The sequence below is a fragment of the Juglans regia genome, chromosome 10, assembly GCF_001411555.2.
Source record: "Juglans regia cultivar Chandler chromosome 10, Walnut 2.0, whole genome shotgun sequence".
Taxonomy (NCBI): domain Eukaryota; kingdom Viridiplantae; phylum Streptophyta; class Magnoliopsida; order Fagales; family Juglandaceae; genus Juglans; species Juglans regia.
Window position 1 is genome coordinate 7,085,020 of NC_049910.1, and position 20,636 is coordinate 7,105,655.

General features: G+C 31.7%; 3 protein-coding genes across 4 annotated transcripts; all 3 read right to left on the bottom strand.

Moving 5' to 3' along the window:
* Positions 1-3,767: 3,767 nt before the first annotated feature.
* On the bottom strand, positions 3,768-7,246 carry LOC108990429 (trafficking protein particle complex subunit 2-like). 2 transcript variants are annotated; one of them, XM_018964394.2, is made up of 6 exons: positions 7,142-7,246; positions 6,578-6,664; positions 5,930-6,015; positions 5,749-5,810; positions 5,185-5,270; positions 3,768-4,134 (listed from the first exon to the last, which is right to left on the bottom strand). In XM_018964394.2, the coding sequence occupies exons 2-6, from the start codon at positions 6,656-6,658 to the stop codon at positions 4,042-4,044; spliced, it is 408 nt and encodes a 135-aa protein (XP_018819939.1). In that variant the 5' UTR covers positions 6,659-6,664; positions 7,142-7,246; the 3' UTR covers positions 3,768-4,041. The 2 variants fall into 2 exon arrangements, with proteins under 2 accessions (XP_018819939.1, XP_018819940.1); XM_018964395.2 differs by lacking the exon at positions 7,142-7,246 and adding an exon at positions 7,001-7,117.
* Positions 7,247-8,164: 918 nt separating this feature from the next.
* On the bottom strand, positions 8,165-10,703 carry LOC108990431 (ammonium transporter 3 member 1-like). The gene is made up of 3 exons (XM_018964399.2): positions 10,025-10,703; positions 8,919-9,204; positions 8,165-8,759 (listed from the first exon to the last, which is right to left on the bottom strand). Exons 1-3 carry the CDS (start codon positions 10,685-10,687, stop codon positions 8,239-8,241), a joined length of 1,470 nt encoding a protein of 489 aa, XP_018819944.1. The 5' UTR covers positions 10,688-10,703; the 3' UTR covers positions 8,165-8,238.
* Positions 10,704-14,374: 3,671 nt separating this feature from the next.
* Positions 14,375-19,644, bottom strand: LOC108990434 (probable magnesium transporter NIPA6). The gene is made up of 9 exons (XM_018964402.2): positions 19,208-19,644; positions 19,045-19,101; positions 18,613-18,703; positions 18,337-18,497; positions 18,096-18,223; positions 17,811-17,948; positions 16,432-16,524; positions 16,220-16,337; positions 14,375-14,973 (listed from the first exon to the last, which is right to left on the bottom strand). Exons 1-9 carry the CDS (start codon positions 19,326-19,328, stop codon positions 14,843-14,845), a joined length of 1,038 nt encoding a protein of 345 aa, XP_018819947.1. The 5' UTR covers positions 19,329-19,644; the 3' UTR covers positions 14,375-14,842.
* Between the last annotated feature and the right edge of the window lie 992 nt (positions 19,645-20,636).

Genomic DNA, 20,636 nt, shown 5'->3' on the forward strand with positions numbered 1-20,636 from the left:
CCGCCCATGAACATTACCTTGGCTGCTTCTGCAACTTTTTCTGTACGTAGGTAGCCTCACTAGAGCTATATAACCAATAAAAATATAGAGTAGTGCTACTATACCTGCCAATTTGGTGTAAATTGTACTTTTTTTATTTTAAATATTTTTTTTAAATAAATATCAATACATTAATAATATTTTTTTAATTATTAAAAAAAATAAAAATATCAATAGATTAAAATAAAAGATAAATTAAAAAGATATAGTATAATTATTCAAAAATATATGTCCGCATAAAATATCAAACTCTTACGTATTGTGGCCACAACTTTTATGTTCTTTTCTAATAATAGCATCTGCTAAAAGTCAAGATAAATCTTAAAGGAAAATTCATATTTTTGTAATTATTCAAAACATTCCACTCAATATTTTGTTTGCATCGCTTTTAAAAGAACAATTTTACATTCTACTCAATATATTATCGATATGGAAATTGATTGGGTGACTTTTAAATATGCACTCCAAATATGCCTCTTTATATATTTTATTTTTTTGTTTTTGTTTTTTCTTAATGATTAAGGAAACAATTATTAAAGAATTTGTAAATTTTTTTTAATGGGTAAGGAGGTTTAAAAAAAGAGAAATGCTCTGCTCACCGTTGGGGTCCCTTTAGTATTTTTTATTTTTTTACTTTATAATTAAGTAACTGTTTTTTAATAATATTATGAATTTTTTTATTTTTTAAAAAATATTAAAAAATTCATTTAAAAAAAACAAAATAATAAAAATGCATAGAATGGAATAGCGGGAGCTCCAGCGGTGGGCGTAGACCCACTCTTAAAATAATATTTAAAAAAAAAAAAACTTCAATTGCACTAGAAGGCATATTTGGGGTGCACATATGAGAGTCATCCTAGCATTGTCCTAACGATATTCTACTTAAAAAGTAATATGAGATATCATACGTTTATGAATTTACTTTCATTTTATGTTATTTTAGAGGAGATAATGTCGAATAAAATTAAGGTATTTTTGAAAGTGTTGGTTAGTGCTATTGATGTAAAAATACCCTCTAAATTTATATACTATAACATAATGTCAAAATAACCTCTAAATTTAAAGAGCTGGATATTGCCAAGCCAAATTAACTATTGGCTTGCAACAATGCTCACATTCATGGATGATTTTACTATTGACTTATTCCATTTATTTTTCTACTTATTCATATAGACATATACTGTTTTTTAAATGCTCTTATTGCGTTTGGATGTTGAACTGAGTTGAGTTGAAATGATAAAATATTATTATAATATTATTTTTTAATTTTATTATTATTTTAAAATTTGAAAAAATTGAATTGTTTATTATATTTTATGTTAAAATTTAAAAAAATTATAATAACGAGTTGAGATAAATTTGAGATCTAAACGTATCTTTATTACAAAATTGTCGAGGTATATTTCATATAAATCTTTAATTTATTTTTTTAAGAAAAAAAAAAACGTAACATCCATCCATCTTTGAAATTTGTTGGTACTAAAGCCATTGTTGTTCCCATTGGTAATGTCCTATTTACCTACCAAAAGCAGACAATGGTTTTTTCATGAGACTATGCTAACAATATCTTGTTAAAATCCCAATTTACAATCAAATTTAGGAATATTTTTGCTCCTATGCCTTGAGCTTCTATTAAATTTAGAGAATCAAATTTAAAATTTCTACATTTGAGCTTCTATCTCTCTTTGATTTATTACCATGAAAATAGGACTAAACGATGATCGGCCCGATTTAGAAAGTGAAAATATTTTATCTTATCATTATAATTTTTTAAAATTTTTATAAAAAATATAATAAACAATTTAATTTTTTCAAATTTTTAAATAATAATAATATAAAAAATATATTTTAATAATATTTTATTTAACTCTTATCACATTTCAACTCACTATCTAAATGACACCTTATCCCCTCATCAATTTTTTGTCCTCAAAATTTTTTCATCTAGATATAAAAATCAGAACTTTTTCCTATAAGGTATAGATAACTTGTTTGACTTCAATAATTAAACCACCCCACCGGGATCTGCACGCTAATTATTTTTTCAATGAAACCAATTAGTCATTTACACGTTACAAATAAAACTGCCAAGTGTCTTTCGTTTGATGGAACTAGATTTAGGCTCCATTACATTAGTGCATGATTATTTTTAGTCATACATATATATATATATATATATATACGATTTACTAGATACAAATAGTTTGACGTATCAAATTGCATACCAACACTCACATAACTTATTTTATTAAAAAATATATATATTATATCTCACAATAAATAATTTTATCTTTAATTCGTATTGTTTTATTAAACGAATATCTTATATTTAATATTGGTACGTAAAATCACTTGCAATAAAATTTTTCATATATGTATATATGACACGTTATAAGAAAATATTTATAAAACAACTATTTATTATAAGAATTGATCTATTTTTATTATAAATAATTATTTTTATCGTAAATATTTAGTTATCGAGAATTATTATTATTTATTTTTATTTTTTATAATGACAATTCAATTGGGTTATTGAGAAGTCAAAGAAAATAATTGCTACATTGATTTATGTGCTTTGTCGATCATAAAAAAGGACTTGGGATGTCCTTAAAAGAATATATATTTTTTTAATTTTTTTGGTATGAGTCTAATCTGGTTTTGTTTTGATTTTGATTTCTTATGTGACATCCGACCAACATATCGAGTTTGTTGGGATGTGGAGGTTAATTAGCTTTTACTTTCTTACCACCCAAAACCAACCCTTTTTGTTTCTTTAGTTGTAATAATGATGTCCGAAGCGTGTGTTCGTTTTTTTTTTTTTTTTTACTTTTTTCTCCTCCGCAAAATAAGATTTAGTTTGGATAATTAGTTGAGATGGTTTATAAATAATAGTGAAATAATTTGAATTAAAATATTTATGAAATTTTGAAAAATGAGAGAAAAAAATTGAATAAGAATATTATAAAGTTAAAATATTGTTAGAATATAATTTTTTAATATTATTTATATTTTAAAATTTGAAAAAGTTGATATGTTTTTTGTGTTTTATTGGAAAGTTTAAAAACGTTATAATGATTAGATAAAAATTATATGAAAAAGTTGACTATCTATAATTGAAAAGTGTTTATATTTATGGCGTTTTGATATTGAGATAAGATGAGATGAAATGAGATGAGATGGAAGCAAATCTCTATCCAAACCAGGCCTAAAGAACAATGACAAGTACATAACATTACCTCATATTTCATTTTAAATAAAAGGTTATTATGTAAAATTTAAAATTTAAATAAAAGTTTTAGTATTCTAAATGATGTAACACTGGTATAGTGGTTAGCCAGCTAGTAATGATACACGTATAATCATTTTTACAACCTTTTATATAATCATGTTTTAAACTGAGAGTATTTTTATAAAACGATATTATTTTTATAAGTTATTTTACAAAAATGTCCTCATTTAAGATATGGTTGTGTAAAGAACTATGAAAACAGTTGTATGTATATAATTTTCTTTAGCTATTCCCTAGTTTGTTACTAAAGATGTTTTGACGCCATTTTGTAGTTAGCAGCTCAAAAGAGGGGGGTGTTAAAGATATCAATTTACACCAATTATTAGTCTTTTTTGCCTTTAAAAAAAGTGCATTTTGCTAGGGTTCAAAATATGCATGCATTTGATCCTTACAAATAATAAGTAGATTGAAGGAATGCTGCAAATTGCTAAACAAAGCAAAATCAATAGAAATAACCATGAAATCAATCATTAGATACAACAGATATGTGTCTAAACTGTGAAAATTTCGCATGGAAGTTATAGATCATTACTCGGGATGAATGCATATATAGAAAGATCTGATGTAACCATGCGACAAATTCTTACAACCACCAAACCATAGACTTTGAGATTATCCAGGATCAGAAAATAGGGGAGATCCAACTCAAGCCATTGAAACTTGCAACTCTCCATAATCGCATGAGCTTGAGTCTAACAGAACAAGGACCTCTACAGATATTTTCGTCCAAGGCCACGAACTTTTGTATCAAAGTGCGACGATGTAATGCGAGAACCAGGCAAGTATAGGGGATTAAGAAGAGTCTGCAAAATTGCCAGACACCATATTAGCCAATAAACAATTTCTAATAGCCATTAATCTAGCATTACTAGGCATAAATATTGTAAGAGAATGCAGAACCATCAGAAACACCACTACTGTACAATATGAGGAATTGAGAAACCAAAGGCCAATAAAAACTCTGATTGTCATTGATCAGTCTAGATTCAGCATGAAGCACGCATTATAGCATAAGATGGCTTAAACTTGCATCTTCAATATAACCATTTCAAAGAAGGGAATTGAGATAGAACATACAATCAAAATGGTTGTATACAGCATATATGTTGTTATTTTCTGGTAGGTTATCTAATGGTGCTAACGGCATTCACCCAAGGTACACCTGTTATCCTCTTCAGAACAAGTTGAATTGAAAAAAAAAAAAAACTAACATAAGTGGATAAAGGAAAAAAAAAATGTAGACCCAACCCGTGGGGATGAGACACACCTAACAAATTGAACAGCAAAGCAGATAAAAGATTTACGTTAAGGTATTTGCAGGAGAGATACTAATCAAGATTCACATTTTGCAATTTTTCTGTAGAAGTTACCCTTTTTCATTAACTTTGGGGGTTTTACGTTTCTGTTTATATTAAGATGCTCTTTGTTGGTTTTGAGCAATTATAAACATCCTAATCTTCACTTATAAAAAAAATAAATAAATAAACTTCCTAATCTTCAAAACACCATTGGCACAGAGCCACCAGAACGAGCACGCATTTTCCTACAAGAGCTTCCTGATTAAAAGAAGAAGTTCTACCAGTGGTGGCCTTTCCAAGTGCAGGAAAGTGGGCAATTATCAAAATTTCACTACTGATACATACTGTAATTATAGAATGTGCAATAGCTACATATCATTGGGAGTTCATCTCATAGCATTCGAAGGCTTCATGAAAAGGACAAGAATAGCTGCTCGACCAGATCATCATCATTCTTAAGGAGATCCATTCTACCAAAAGAACATGTAGCATGCTAATAGAACCAGTATGAGAGGGAAAAAATGAATTTAATAGAAGTTAAAACCCATAATTTACCTTAATATAAAGCTCATGAACCTCTTGGAAAAAGCTCTTAATTCCATCATCGCTACGAGAGTCGTGAAGCAGCATAAATCGCGTATGTAAGATTGGTCAAAGAAAAATTCATATTTCCACTCATATACAGCAGAAAATAAAAATACTTTTCACTCTCACAGCTCTGTAGCATGGTGAAACAAAACCACAGCGACACCAGTGACAGATTGGGTCTTGATGTGATAAAGAAGACAGATGGGTGTCAATTAGTTTTTTATGTCATTGTCAAGTTTTTAATAACTACCTTTCTTAAGCTAGGCAAAAGTGGGTTAGATAATTGTACAAGGCCAACATAGTTCAGCTTCAACACAAAACACATACCACAGACAACTAAGCAATGACCCGGGGGGTTTAACTTTGCTCAAAGTTAACATTATTTCGAGGGTGGTGACTGCCTTAACAATACATAATGCCAACATCGAATATGTAGATTATTTTCAATTAACTTTATATCATGACAAAAATAGAAAGAAAATATTAAAGTTGTATGCCATCTATGAACTAGTCCACAAGTAGAGAGGATATGACCAGCTGTAACATATACCGAAACCACCAAATCATTAAATCTGTCGATTGCTTTTAAGAACCTGCATCAAGAACATAAGGACGGAGATTGTTAGGAGGTCCAATGAGTATAATGGAGCAAAGTATACATGTTATTCGGGAATACATTTATATATAGATTATCTTGTGTAACATAACTCACATGGCACTTGTAGTCCATGCAAGGTCCTGAACAACATCCAAAGCTGCATGTAATATGAACTGATGCAGCTGAGCAGCATCTTCTCTCTGTTATGAGGTGATACAATGCCGATGTTAAATAGCTGGTAGGAGGACCGTAACATACAAACATTTAATAAGTTCAAAAAAGAAATCAAAATAGAGACCAAAGAATCATGATAACTACATAAGGCAGCAAGGCAGGTAAGATAACTCTAGCATGAAAAATATATAACGAATTCAAATGCAAACTATCTTCAATCATGATTACATTAATCCAAAACATGCTTAAAGCATTATATTCTTTTTCCTTTTCTTGGTATCTGAGATGATGGAACAGAATTTAGATTCCACGTTGAGGTGAATGTTAAAAAAAGAATTTAACCTAAAACAGAAAACCTTTTTTTTTTCCAGGAAGTAATCAGCTTTGAAACTATGATTACTTTAGTAGTGCTTATAAGACTATAGAAGAGAAAAACCTAAAAGTCACAAGAAACCATATGCCTTCCCAAGACAACGTATACCAGAGATATCGAGAGAATACATTTACAAGGCACGAAGAATTTATATTTAAAAAAAAAAAAAAAAAACAAAGAAAGCGAGATACAAATATGAATGAAGAATGGCATACTTTAGCAGCTGATCCGAGTTCAGTTTCATATATAGGGATGTCATTTCTGCTCACAATGATAAAACAAGCCGTGGTTGCCATCGGTACCTGAAAATATCAATAGAACATCCAAGTTTTATTACCACGAATTATGTACTTGTGTCTAAAATTTCAATGGAGTCAGAGCATAACATCGTCTAAACTATGAGTCGAATACCACAAGAAAAGGAAAATCAGCATAAAATTCAATGAAGTACAGCTTGGTGCATTATAACCAACACAAAAAACTGAGCATGGCATCGTATCAGGATGCGAAACAGATAGTATAAAAAAGTGGAGATGGAAATAAAAGAAGAAAACAAAATATGCGTGCAAATGGCCGGCATATATAATCCCCATGAATATAATATGTCTTGCGCATTTCTTCGAACAACATTCCATCACCTCCAATTCCTCCACTTGAAAATACTTTTACTCGTCCCAAATCTATGAGCCCCCAAATCCCAGATATCATCTCCAAAGATCGAATTTTTTAATCAGTCATGCTCGGATCTGATAATGAAGCAGGGGTAAGAGAGAGTGTACCTAATCCAAGGGCAGGTTGTGCCGAATGAAATAAACTCTTGCAGCTAATTCGTCGACCACGAAGGGGAGAGCTCGACTATGGCGCTACGAAAGAATTCTTTCGTTGGCTGGGCTTGGGCTGATCGCGACGCTGAGGCCCAGTGAGCAACAAATCAAAATGGTTCAAAATGTACAAGATTTATTGGATAATAAAAAATATTATATAATAATCTCATAAATTCACGTAAATTTATTTTATACATCAAATTATAAAATTTATTAATTTCTTTTCATAGATTTATTACTTCAATTCAAAGTTTTGCTTTAGAAAAAATTGAACTATTGTCGGAAATTAAATCTATTACTATAAGCTATGAAATGTGCGTCCATTACGATTTTAAAAATTATAGCTATATTATAGTTAAGAGAATCACCATCTCCTAAATAGATTTTAAACTCTTTGGTTATATAGTATATATACTCCAACAACATTTATTATATAGTCCAATAACATGATCTATTTCTTATAAATTTCTTACGAGAGATGATGACATTGACAAGATATTACTTCGTTTGGATTCGAAATTCATCTCATCTCATCATTATAATTTTTTTAAATTTTTACATAAAATATAATAAATAATTTAATTTTTTTAATTTAAAAATAATTATAATATTATAATAATATTTTATTCAACTCATATAAAATCATTTCATTTATCTATGAATCCAAACGAAATGGGGGCAGTCTCCATATAATACTCCATCCCTTGCATGATGACATGCTGATCACCACTAGTCTTGTATTTTCTCATCATCTTCCTATAAGGGATTGGAGCTCTCTAAAAATGTTTAAATGGTTCTGTAGTTTCACTCCTTAATAAACATGATCAAACGTCGCATTTAACATCTCAATCATGCATCGATATCACAAATCTTTCGTCCATGACACGAGAGGTAATCATCACACATGAGATGTCACGCACAAAATGCTTGGTGTGAATATATGTAATATAAGAAAGTTAGAAAGAAGACAAAAGATAATTAAGCACCCACCAATTCGGAGACTTGAATTAAATTTGGACAAAAGACTTAATTAGAAAGCGAACTTGCGCCCCCTAGACCACCTGAGTAGCACCACTAGATGCCTGGTGGGGCAATTTATCATCCGAATATTTAGGATCTTGCCTAGAAGGATCATAATCGCCATCACCCCACAACGCGTACGCTTCCTCGCCATGAACGGCATCATCCCCTATCTGTAATTCTTCCTCTGACATGCGCAGAGGGGTCACCAAATTTATCACGTTGCAGATAATAGTGGTGACCACGAGGTTCCATCCAATGATGAATAAGCCACCCACGATCTGTTTGAGGACCTGCTTTCCTCCGGATCCTCCGTAGACGCCTCCCCTGGAGCTTGTGATGGGCAGAAAAAGCTTGCATAGCTGGGGCTCTGCAAAGATCCCGGTGAGGATTCCGCCCAGCAACCCAGCCACGGCATGGGTGTGGAAAACGCCGAGCGTGTCGTCAATATTCTGGAGAAGTTTCGACCTCTTGTGTACGATCATCATCGTGAACCATGGAACACTGCCTGACAAAATTCCCATGATTATTGCTGCCCATCCTTGAACAAGGCCTGAAATGGACGATGCATGTTAATCCAAAACTATTGCAAGCTCAAAAAAACAAAAAAAAAACTCTGACAAAATCCCAACTTTCTAAGGAGAATTCCGATGATGATAAGGAATCAACAGAGGTACGTAGTACTAGTCATTATTATAAGCTGTTATGTCACCTGCACCAGGTGTGATGCAAACGAGTCCGGTAATCATGCCCTGAACTGCTCCAATGACAGAGGGTTTATTGAAGAAGACGACGTCGAGCCCCGTCCAGACTAAGAGGCTGGTAGCGGCGCAAATGTTGGTGTTAAGGACGGCCATGGAGGAGTCAATATTGGCTGCATAAGGATCTCCACCGTTGAACCCCGCCCAACCCATCCACAATAGCCCTGCTCCTGCCAACATTAACAATACGTTGTTTGGAGGAAATCTCTCTCTGTCTTTTCTTGATCTTGGTCCTACCTGTATTATCAAACCGCAAACTACCGCTCAGATCATCTTGACTTACTGATCACGCGGCTGTTCATACTAGCTAGCAACTACGACAATCCAAACCAAAAACACATCTTTTTGTCATTTTCCTCCAAAATTAAAAAAATAGAATTAATTTTAGGGACTTTATTTTTGTTTAATCAATGATTATTGATGCCCAAAAATAAGTTTAATCTCATAATATCTCATTATTATTTGTTATTTTATTATTATTTTTCACATATTTTTTATTACTATTCACTACTATTCAATATTATATCATTAATTTTTCATTATTTTTTCAACCTAAATCTAACCCAACCTGAATGACAGAAGTACTCATGTAGTTATATATATAATATAGAAAATGATTTACACAATATTTTTCACAACATTTTATATAACTATATTTTAAGTGAGAGGTATGCTGTACAACTATGATTTACACACAACATATAATATTCATCATTTCAAATAAAAAATTATCTAAAAATTAATTCGAAATTAAAACAAGTGGGATTATTGAACGATGCACAGATCAGTTCTCATCGATCCTAGAACAGTGCATCTATTTTCTTAGAGAAGCTTTTCGAAATCAATAATATAATCTGCAAAGATTCTACGTGCACAGACCAATTGAAGAACCATGGCCTGGTTTATGAAGTAGAGATTCATGTTTTGGTTATTAGATAACTGTAGTAGTGGGGAGACAAGTTCTTAAATGAAAAGAGAACCCTACGTACACAAAGAGCAAGCATATATGTTTGGGAAAAGTCGTAGTAGCTAGTACTGAAAGAAAGAATTGACTGACCCAGTAAGCAGCTGTGAATCCGGCAATTCCTGAAGAAAGATGGATGACATAACCACCTGAATAATCCATGACACCCCAATGAAACAAGAACCCTCCACCCCACAAGCTGAAGGCTCCAACAGTGTAAGAGAAAGTAAGCCAAAGTGGCACAAACATCATCCAAGCCTTAATGTTCATCCTCCCCAACAGCGATCCCCCCAAAAGTATGATCGTGATCGCAGCAAAAACACACTGAAACCACACCATCGTTGCCATGGGGTAGTATGGCCGAATCATGGCCGTCTCGAGCTCGCCGTTACTGAAGTACTGATTAGTTTCAGGCAGCGTAGCCCATTCGAGGAGAAACTTTTGTCCGAGAGCGGGGCCGGCTTTTCCCCAGAAGGGAAGGAGCTTGTGTCCGAAGGACATCTTGTATCCCCACGTTACCCAACAGATTATAACGGCAGCAAAAGCGTATAAAGCCATGAAAGCCGAATTCACGGCCCACTTCTTTTTGACAATGCTACCGTAGAGTATGACAAGACCAGGCACGCTCTGCAGGCCGACGAGGGTCGCCGCTATCATCTGCCACCCGTTATCGCCTTTGTTCAACCATGGCGGCACCGCCAAAGACGTGCCGGCCTGGTACGCCTCAGGCACCGAGTTTGGCGGAGGAGCAGCCATCTATCTTCGGCGTTGCGTAAAAAGGACTGGATTAATTTCATATAAATTAAAGAATATATAGGGAGGAAAAAAATGGTGCAAGTCAAAAGGGGATTTTATCGTATTGGCCGGCATGATTCATAAAAACGACAACTGTATTTGTAAGGGGAAGAAAAGACAACCTCTTAGGTCCTTCTTAAACGGGAATCTTGCCTTAAAGGCCAAGAAGTGAATATTCTCGCTCAGGAATCCTTGACCAACTGCGCGAGTACAGCGGCTTAGCCCATGTGTTTGTGTGCGCGCGCTTTTTTTTTTTTTTTAATTATGAAAAACCTTAATTTTCCTTAATTTTGTTTATGATACCAAATGATAGTTTAAGGTCATGTCTGTTTTTATAATATTTTTCAACTTATTTCATCTAATCATTACAGTTTTAAAATAATTAATTTAATTTTTTTAAATTTTAAAATAAAAATAATATTAAAAAAATATTTTTTAATAATATTTTATTTAATTTTTAACTTTTATATCAATTTATTTCATCTGATTTCATATGTAAAAATAAACGAAATTGACTCAATTATCTGAGATGAGATTTTTCTTACAAAAATCCAAAAACACAAAAATCTATGAGATGAGATGATCAATAAGTCCAACAGAGGTGAAAGTCCATTATTTATAAAATGAAACAAGATAAAATGTCATAAGAGCATTTCCAACAAATATGTAGGGTATAATATTTCACTTCTGTATCAATAATAATAATATCATTTAAATGATAAGATTTAATTTATAAGATTTAAATTTTTATTTTTTTTAAATTAAATTATATAATATAAACACTTTATTATATTATCTATACCAGTTTAGAAATATAATTTTTTGAAATAGCCTAAAAAAATTATGGAAATGAATATTTAGTAAAAGGACTATTACCATTTTTTTTTTTGGTGCTATTTGGTGTCAGATTCCAATTCCAGGTTTTCAGAATTCAACAAAAGCAATAATTACCGGTAAAACAGGGGATACACTATCAAAGAACTGCAGCTTTGACTTTGATCATCTGACTGCAACTCCTTATCTTTATTTAGATTCATGCTTTTCAGGAGATCCACCGATACAGGGACAACACATCGCACGATTACAATCTGCATGTGTAAAAGATTCTTATATAAATGTATATTTAGCTAAAGGAAAAACTAAATTGTTATTGCTTAAAGCATTTTTATTGATTTGATCAAATTTATCTTTAAAATTTAATTAATATTATATTTATTTATTCTATTTAAATTTAATATTCATGTTAGATTATTCATTCACTCTTTATATAATAATAAAATATTATTAATTTAATTTATTTTTTATTTAATTTATTTTTATCACATTTTGTAGTTCTATCAATTAAATATTAATAATAATTATATTCTAATTAAATTAATATTAAAAAATTATATTTTCAAAAGTCATTTAATGCTAATAACAACAAATTATTTGATTAAACTAATCAAAATTTCTATCTAAATTTCTTAATACCAAACCAAATAGTATTTTTGTTTTTGAGTGAGAAACTAATATTTTAATGTTTGTTGGGAGTGATAAATTAGTATTTTAATATTTAGTGAATCAATTGTAGTTCTCCATCTTTAACCAACCACTATAGCATGAATCTAAATTATTTTAGATTTGCCCAATTCAATGTGAGATTTATTTTATATCAATTATACAAATTTTAACCAATCTTCTCATTTAGCCAAACCTATGAAGATGCTCTTAAAGATTATCCTTCATTATGGCAACCCATGTTTGGTAAGTGAGATAGTCTCGTACTATTTTATTATTATTAAAAAATAGTTTATTACTATTCACAAATAATTCATTATTTTTTTATTACTATACACTATTTTTTTTAGTACTATCTACAAATCAATTGAGATCATCTAAGCATCCAATTACATGTGTTTGGTTCTTGGAGTGAGCTCAACTCATCCCAAACTAATCATTTAAGGGTTCACTATTTTTCAACTTCTCATCATGAAATTAAATTCATCTCAACATACTTCATACATCCAAATGCATATCTCAATATATTTACATTCAAGTATATTTTAATAAAATTTATAAAATATTATTATTTAAATATTAACTCAAATTATCTGAGATCATCTCAACATCTAAACGTATCTATTCATTTTGAGTAATTGAGAGAGAGAGAGTTGCTCATTTATATATGTCTGCTTGTGTAGTAAGTCACACTCAAATCATATTTAGTAAAATTTTGATAATTAATTACTATAATTCACAACTTGCTTTATCAAATTCAAACCAATCATTCTAAATAATATTATTTTTGAGAATTGGAAGAGGTTTGAATTTTAGAAAAAAATAGTTTGTCCGTTAAATGTGACTGTTTGGAAAAAAAGAAATTAATTTTTTTACTTAATAATTAAGAAAATGATTAAGTGTATTGATGTATTTTTTTATTTTTAAAAAATATTTAAATATATTAAAAAAATTTGCAAAAGACAAGTATCATTTACTCTGAACTGCACAGTAGCCTAACTCTTGAAGTTTATAAAAATGGGACCACCCTCTAGGCCTTGGTATTCCTCAACGACCGATTGCATTTTTTTTTTTAATAATAGAGATCATTTTCATGCGTCGGCGTGCTATTATCTTCTTCTTTCTTCTTCAGCATTTATAATTTTTTTTTTTTAAAAGATATATTAAAAATCACTTTCATTTGGTCTCCTTCCTCTCATATAAAAATACAACTCCCTGACGTTTTCCAATTGGAGGGACCGAATGATGCGATCCTCCACCGTAAAACGCCATCACCTGATCATTACAAGGGGCAGTGACAAGTGTTTGGCTTCGTTTGTTATTCAAATCATTTTAATTCATTTTATATTATCTAATCATTACATTTTTATAAAATTTTCATATAAAATATTAAAAAATTTCAAATTATATTAAAAATTTATATTTTAACAATATTTTATTTAACTTTCAACTCCTATATCATCTCATTTAATTTAATTTGTATAACTGAACGAGACCTTAAGACTTGATATACTTTCGAAACTAAAATTCAAAACTTTAAAAACCCCCCGTCAGTTTGTAATATACACTCCATGAAATTATATATTTTAAGTGACTTCGTATCTTAATCATTTAAACCTGATATGACATTATCTAAAGAACAATATTTTCCAAATCTTAAAGATTCAAAGTGGGATAAAAAAATTAGAAGTGCTATTGCGACGAAAATAAATTTATAAATTGACATAATTTTATATAATATGTTATATACACTTTATAATAAAAATATTTTTATAATCCAAAGTACCTAATTAAATCCCATCAGTTTGTAAATTTACTTTTATAAAATTTCTTTGTAGCTATAACACGAATCTAAAAAAAAATTATTGTCGATAGTGTTTTCATTCCATTTTTCCATTCAAAGATATAAAAGAAACAGCCAGCATTTACAGAAACTGTTAGTCCCAGGTAGAAGCATTGGCCTGGGATGTTCGAAATCACTTTTTGTATTTGCCAAACCATATTTAACAGTTTATTCTGATCTAATGCCTATATTACCACTAATTAAAAATACTAGGAAATCGAAGTGGAAGCTTACCCATTTTTTGAACGTTTGAAAATGAAGTATCAAACAACAGTCTTACAGCAATCAACACTAAACAAAATATGGGGAATAAATCAAGTAATTAATGTTATAGTTTTCAATGCAATTTAAATAATTATGATTACATTGGCTTACAAGGACTAACTCATTCCTAAAGTCTGCACGCCTTGCTAAAAGCCACAAGAGGTAAGAAGGAGAAATCACCGTGTAAGGGATACTGATACATAACTACTTCACAAGATGGGCACTCCAAAGACTTTGTTTTGACATGCCAAAAGAGGTAAAATGATTTAAAAAATTTCTGCCAAAAAATGACTACATTTAAAGAAAAAAAAAAATGGGTCTGCACAAGCATATATGAATCTCGACCTAGATGGCTGGGATCTAACGCCAGATTCAAAATTGGTGTCCAAAGGACATTAAGTTACTATAGCTTGAGAATTGCACTGGAACAGAGATGGTCATTCATACCGAATCAGAAAGATGAGATGTATCAAAAGATTCAACGTCCAAGCCCTGCCTTGAATGTTATATTACTTGAAATAGTCTTGCCGCAAAATTGTGATAAAACTGGGGGGTGATCCATCGTCATCCTTCTGCTTCCAGAGTTCCCCGTTGCCTCCAATGTACCATGATACTCTTGGAGATAATGGTGTATACAAATCTACATGTTTAGAACCGTCAGACATGGAAATAGTTATCCAGGATAATTTTTTAAACAATACAATCTAATAAAATTTAAATACAGCATAATTCAGAGCTTTCTTATAGAGACTTATGTTACTGCTCTAATCCAATGCTTTCGATGTGGAGAAAAGGCCATCACATTTTTCTTGTAAGATCTTGAGTGTAAAATATTTTTGTTTGTAAAGCATTGTGCTTTTGGCAAAGCACGTTCAAGCACTCAAAATTTGAAGTCTCATTATATTGCATGAAAGGCCTACAACCTCAAACCCATCCGGCATGGTTTCCTCATTTGAATCTAGAACAAAAGAAGCTCCCTCATATACTTCCTCCACATTAGAATCAATGGTAGAAAAGAGGTTCAAGTCCCATGAAGAGCTTGTTAATCAGCCCAGAAACAAAAAGGCTCTTGGCTATTTAGGCTGTTGATGGTAAGAAAATTCTAGAATATGACATTGTATAAACCTTGAAATGGCATCTCCTGCCTAATAAATAGAGTTACATAGTGAAGTTGTGGATTCAATCCTACATGGATCCGTCAGTTGCATATAAGCAACTCAATTTCGTAAAAACATGAGCATACGTACTAAGGCACGGATCTATTACATTCAATCACAATTTTTGTTTTAAGTTCATAGGGGAAAGGGTTGACAGAACACCAATTAAATCGTGGTCATTATTTGAATAGCCAACAAAAGTTCAGATCCAATCTTATGCTAAAGAATTGGAATGCATTATAAATCTAGGTCATTAGAACCTATTAGGTCAACCCTACTCCAGTAGAGTGGTAGTTGTAGATTATTTCTCTTATATGAATAAGAGGAACACAAGAAACCATTTTTTTTCCTTTTGTAGGTGGGTCCAATCTATTGCTCTTTCCTTGTGCCTGTTAGGCCCAAGGGCATTTGTTTACAGGTACAACACTGGTAATTATGGTATATAAATAGACTGAGAAGTTCCTAGGAGGCAGTAACTTCTAAATTGCAGCAGTTTCTACTCTTGCTAACAGTTAAGTGCACACATTGTTACAAGTTCCAGACGCTCTATACCTGTTTTTTATTGCTGATTTTTTCCAAGACACTCTTTTAGAAGTTTCACCCTATTGCAATCATCTGATTACAACACACTCTTTGACAATAATTGAACAAACCAGTTCAAGATATACAACATGCAAAACTTCTGAAGGTTGTGCAAAGTTTGCCCACTGATATAGATAAGAGACATGCCTGTAATGATTGGTGAATCTGGCTCTCTTGTACTATGCAATATAGCTGTCCCAGATAACACAGTTATGAACCCACAAAGCTCTGATGCTATGCTACTCGCACTTTGACCAGAATAGTCCTGAAAAGTATACAAAACAAAAAAGTTCAGAAAATAGTAGGTATATTGGGTACTCACTCCCCCTCTCTCTGTGGACATTTCTGAATGAGGATACCTTAAACATTATTGCACTGGCAAGTATTGTAAAAGATGTGAACAAGGCATAATAGATCGGAGAAACAACTGCAGTGTTGAAAGTATCTAATGCCTGGAACAATGCCAGAGTCAGTAGATATAAGCATTTAACGCATCGTCACAACAAACACACAAGATTAAAAAATGAAAAATGAAATAAAAAAATAATTAAAAGAATACCAAACATTTAGATAAACTTCACAGGCATATTTGCACTCTAATTCAAGCAAAATTTCACGTATCCTTAATTTAAACATTAAATTTTTGCTTCCGATTAACACAGCCATCCTCTCAGAGCCCTATTATGAATACTAGAATGAACCTCCTTGAAAGCTCTTTAACCAGAAAAGCCAGCATACATCCTCTTGGTAGTGTTTCAGTGGGAAATATTTTTTTCTATAAAAAAAGGATTAGAGGCAAAAATGAACCTCCCTTTTATAAAAAAATACAAACCAATAAATTAAGAACATAAATGAATTTACACAACAGCACTAGAATCTTATTCAATGGGACCAAGGTGCCGACTTGTTTTTTCTAATTTTTATGAGCCGCTAGAAATAATAAACCATTAGATTTGCATTGCAGATTGTTCTAATTTTTTTTAGTAATGCTAGATATAGTCGTGGGTTATGTAAACGCCGTACACTCATTTTGAAAAAAAGTGGAGTCCACCATTAAAAATTTAATTTTTCATGTGGGTTTCAGATTTACTCACTTTTTTCAAAAGGAGTGTGCAGCAATTGAGCACTCTATGACTGCAAATATCATTTCTCTTTTTTTTTTTTAGCGGGCATGGGGTATCATTGTCGCCATATTGGACACAAAGTCTTACCTTAGATTGCTCACACCAAGAGAAGGATAGGAACAAAGAAATAAATCAGAAAATAATTATCTCTGAAAAGCTTAAGAAGAAGTTGAAATGGGAAGAAATAAAGGGCCCAAGTAGTCCAAACCCATATCCCACCAAGTTAAAACAATCCTTTTCTGGAAGAACTTCAGCACCAAAATAACAGCTCCCGTTGAATTATAATAAAGGCCCAAACCAATAGGCAAGATTCTGACTTTATGATGTCAGATCTCCCCCGCGCCCACTGCTCTCTCTACATATGTGTGTGTGTGTGGTTATCTCCAATAGTTGGCTGTTCTTGTCAAATAAACAAAATTTTCTGCACTCATTACCAAAATAGCGCCCCAAACCAGATCTTACAGGAGGTGCCTAGCAACTTCAGTGTTCAATATAACCAATATAAAGCACAATAACTTCAAATAAAAACACAAAGATAAACAAACTGTTTTAAGTTCTCCTATCGCATATATAGCAGTTTGAGACATAATTGTGCAGAAATGACTTCTACTGACCATGTTTAGATAATTTAATTGGGTGATGATACAGGTAACTGCAACCGTCCCAAAAATCCATGTCTGAAAGTATTCAAGCTGGTTTGTCCCCTCTAATGTGAGTTTGATTGCAATGCCAATGGCTTTTATACTCATTACCTGCAAAAGCTAAAACTCAGTTACATATTGGAAACCATGATGTCACTTGGAAGAATAGAATGATAGTTAGAGCACGTAGCATGAACAAGAAAAAAAAAAAAGTAATTTATTTGAGATCAGTAAGCTATAGAGCCAAAAATAACTCACTGTCAACGATCCGATTATGGAGCATATTCCTATATAAATCATTATATTGGTTTGGCCATAGCGAGGTGCACCATGCAGGATCAGTACCAATGCTATAGCTACAGCAGATGCCGTATACAAAAGAAATGCTGGACATAAGAGAAAATCAGTCAGGAAATAAGGTGGAGAAAGACATTAGCATTCCATTTCAATAAATATATGAGATGCACAATCAATTATTGACAACAACCTTGCAGCATACCTGGTTGGGTTGCTAATGCCCAGATTTCTTCCACGGAATTAATAGATTGCTCTTCAGGTGCATGGAGTACAATCACTGTGGACCCCACTATACAGAGAAGACACCCCAACATACCCATTTTCTGGAGTTTCTCCTTCAACAAGAAATGTGCTAAAACAGCGCTACATCATTTCCATGCACACACTTTCAATTTCAACAGAGATTATAAACTAAGACAGTTTGAAGGTCTGCAAAGAAATATTAAAGAAAATGCCACTCGCTAGAAATCAAATATACCTAACTATAATACTCAATGCACCAAGGGGCGTCACCAGCACAGCAGGTGCAAATATGTACGCTACAAAATTTGCTATCTCCCCAACAATCACTGTAAGTTTTGCAAAAATATTATATCAACAATAGGCACATAAATCAGGCCCTGGAGACTAATAGACTAGGAAAGTAGAAAATCAATGGCCTAAGTGACAACAAGAAAATGGAGAAGCAACAAACAAAAGAACAGGAATTTCTGAGCCCTCAATTCACAATTATGTCATAGGAGGTGAGCAAAACAAAAATATCGCCCAATTGAGCATCGTACAATTACTTGGCCCAATTGAGCAACCCAAAAAAGAATGACTTGATCGAGCTTAAGTACCACTACTTGGCTAAATCGAGAAACCAAAGATGGTTAGCAGAATGCAGAAGCGGAAGAAAACAGTAGCTTACTTGTTATCATCCCGATCCACCATAAAGGCTCTAAAAGATAGCCATATCCTCCAACACCTAAGACGCCAAAAAGCAAATCAAAGAAGGACCACTAACATAAAAAAGGAAAAATAAGAGAGAGAATAAAAATTAGTGTGCGGAAGGTGAAAATGTGGGAGCTTACTAGCGCGAGGGCCGTTGACTCCGGCCCGGCGGAGACCCTTCTTCTTGATGATGAAGCTCGCTCCTATGAAGGCGCTCGAAACCACCGCCAGAACGAACCCTTTCAAAGTACTCGAGTACATCTAAATCAACCTATCTATATAAAAATACGAGAATTATTCGCATGAACAATAGTATTGATGAGAAGACCGGTGCATAACAATCACTGCGACCAAACCAGAGGATTCAGAAACCCTAAGACTGCGCAGCTGGACCAGTTATGCTTGCAACAATATTGAATCTTCGAAAAGCTTGACGGCCCTTCTCTTTTCCCTGTTCTCTATTTTTTTTTTCCTCTCAATTTTGCGCTGTTTGGGTCCCGGGAAAAAGGAAGAGAGGGCCGTTAAAAGTGGAGGTAAAAAAATCTGTAACCTGCCAGTCGTCTCGACGCCAACTGTCCGTACCTCGTGCCGGGTGGGAAGTGAATTTTATCGGAGAATATTTTTGTGCGATATATTTTTAGGTAAAATTATTTTTATTATAAAAAATATTTAATGTATAGTTTAATTATGTTAATTTATAAATTTATTTTTATAAAAAAATATATTTAATGTATAGTTTAATTATATTAATTTATAAATTTATTTTTATAAAATTGTAAAATTTATTTATGATTATAATACTTTCCTTTTATACTCAAATTATGAATTAATATTTTAAATACAAAAATATAAAGATATTACTTTTTTTTTATTATCCTCTTATTATTTTATGACGTAATATTAGATAAAATCTTCATAAGTGAAATATAATAAATAATATTCAATAACCTAATATTACATCATAAAATAATGAGAGGATGATAAAAATTAAGACGATAAGTAGCATTACTCTTTTCAGATATTTCATTCCTAAACATCACTTACAAAAACATTTTAATTTTTTTTATCTAATCATTGTCCAATCATTATAACTTTCTTATAGTCTTAGATAACACAAAAAATAATACTAATTTTTTAAATATTAAAATAAAAATAATATTTAAACAAATTATTTAATTTAAATATATATTTTAAATTTAATAAGTTATCTTAACTTAAACTATTTTAATACTATTTATAATTGAGATATTCTGAGTTGGAGGGCTAAACATTGTCTTTTGAATTCAAAAATAAAATTATTTTAATATAAAGTTATGAAATAGTTGTAAATTGGTTATTATGAAATCATCTCTCTTTAAAAAACTTGAGCGGCAGGGAAAAAAAACTTATTGGTGCTTGTAACTAACTTAGATAGATAATTAATTAATAAATTTTAGTATTTCTTTTCATTTTTAATTTAAACTCAAAAAGTTATAGTAATATTATTATTTGTCTTGTAATCCCAAAATGATAAAAGAAAGATTCTTTAGATTCCATGAAATGAAGAATCAATCCCTTTTATTTTCCTCA

What these genes read in the sequence shown, in the direction of transcription:
- LOC108990434 (XM_018964402.2), bottom strand. Translation starts at nt 19,328, where the DNA reads ATGTACTCGAGTACTTTGAAAGGGTTCGTTCTGGCGGTGGTTTCGAGC. An exon ending in GTGGATCGGGATGATAACAA is followed by an intron (nt 18,704 to 19,044) that starts GTAAGCTACTGT and finishes CAAAACTTACAG; the next exon opens with TGATTGTTGGGGAGATAGCA. An exon ending in CCATAATCGGATCGTTGACA is followed by an intron (nt 17,949 to 18,095) that starts GTGAGTTATTTT and finishes TAGCTTTTGCAG; the next exon opens with GTAATGAGTATAAAAGCCAT.
- LOC108990431 (XM_018964399.2), bottom strand. Translation starts at nt 10,687, where the DNA reads ATGGCTGCTCCTCCGCCAAACTCGGTGCCTGAGGCGTACCAGGCCGGC. An exon ending in GATTCACAGCTGCTTACTGG is followed by an intron (nt 9,205 to 10,024) that starts GTCAGTCAATTC and finishes TTGATAATACAG; the next exon opens with GTAGGACCAAGATCAAGAAA. An exon ending in TTGCATCACACCTGGTGCAG is followed by an intron (nt 8,760 to 8,918) that starts GTGACATAACAG and finishes CGTCCATTTCAG; the next exon opens with GCCTTGTTCAAGGATGGGCA.
- LOC108990429 (XM_018964394.2), bottom strand. Translation starts at nt 6,658, where the DNA reads ATGGCAACCACGGCTTGTTTTATCATTGTGAGCAGAAATGACATCCCT. An exon ending in GCATGGACTACAAGTGCCAT is followed by an intron (nt 5,811 to 5,929) that starts GTGAGTTATGTT and finishes TTCTTGATGCAG; the next exon opens with GTTCTTAAAAGCAATCGACA. An exon ending in TTCATGAGCTTTATATTAAG is followed by an intron (nt 4,135 to 5,184) that starts GTAAATTATGGG and finishes GCAATTTTGCAG; the next exon opens with ACTCTTCTTAATCCCCTATA.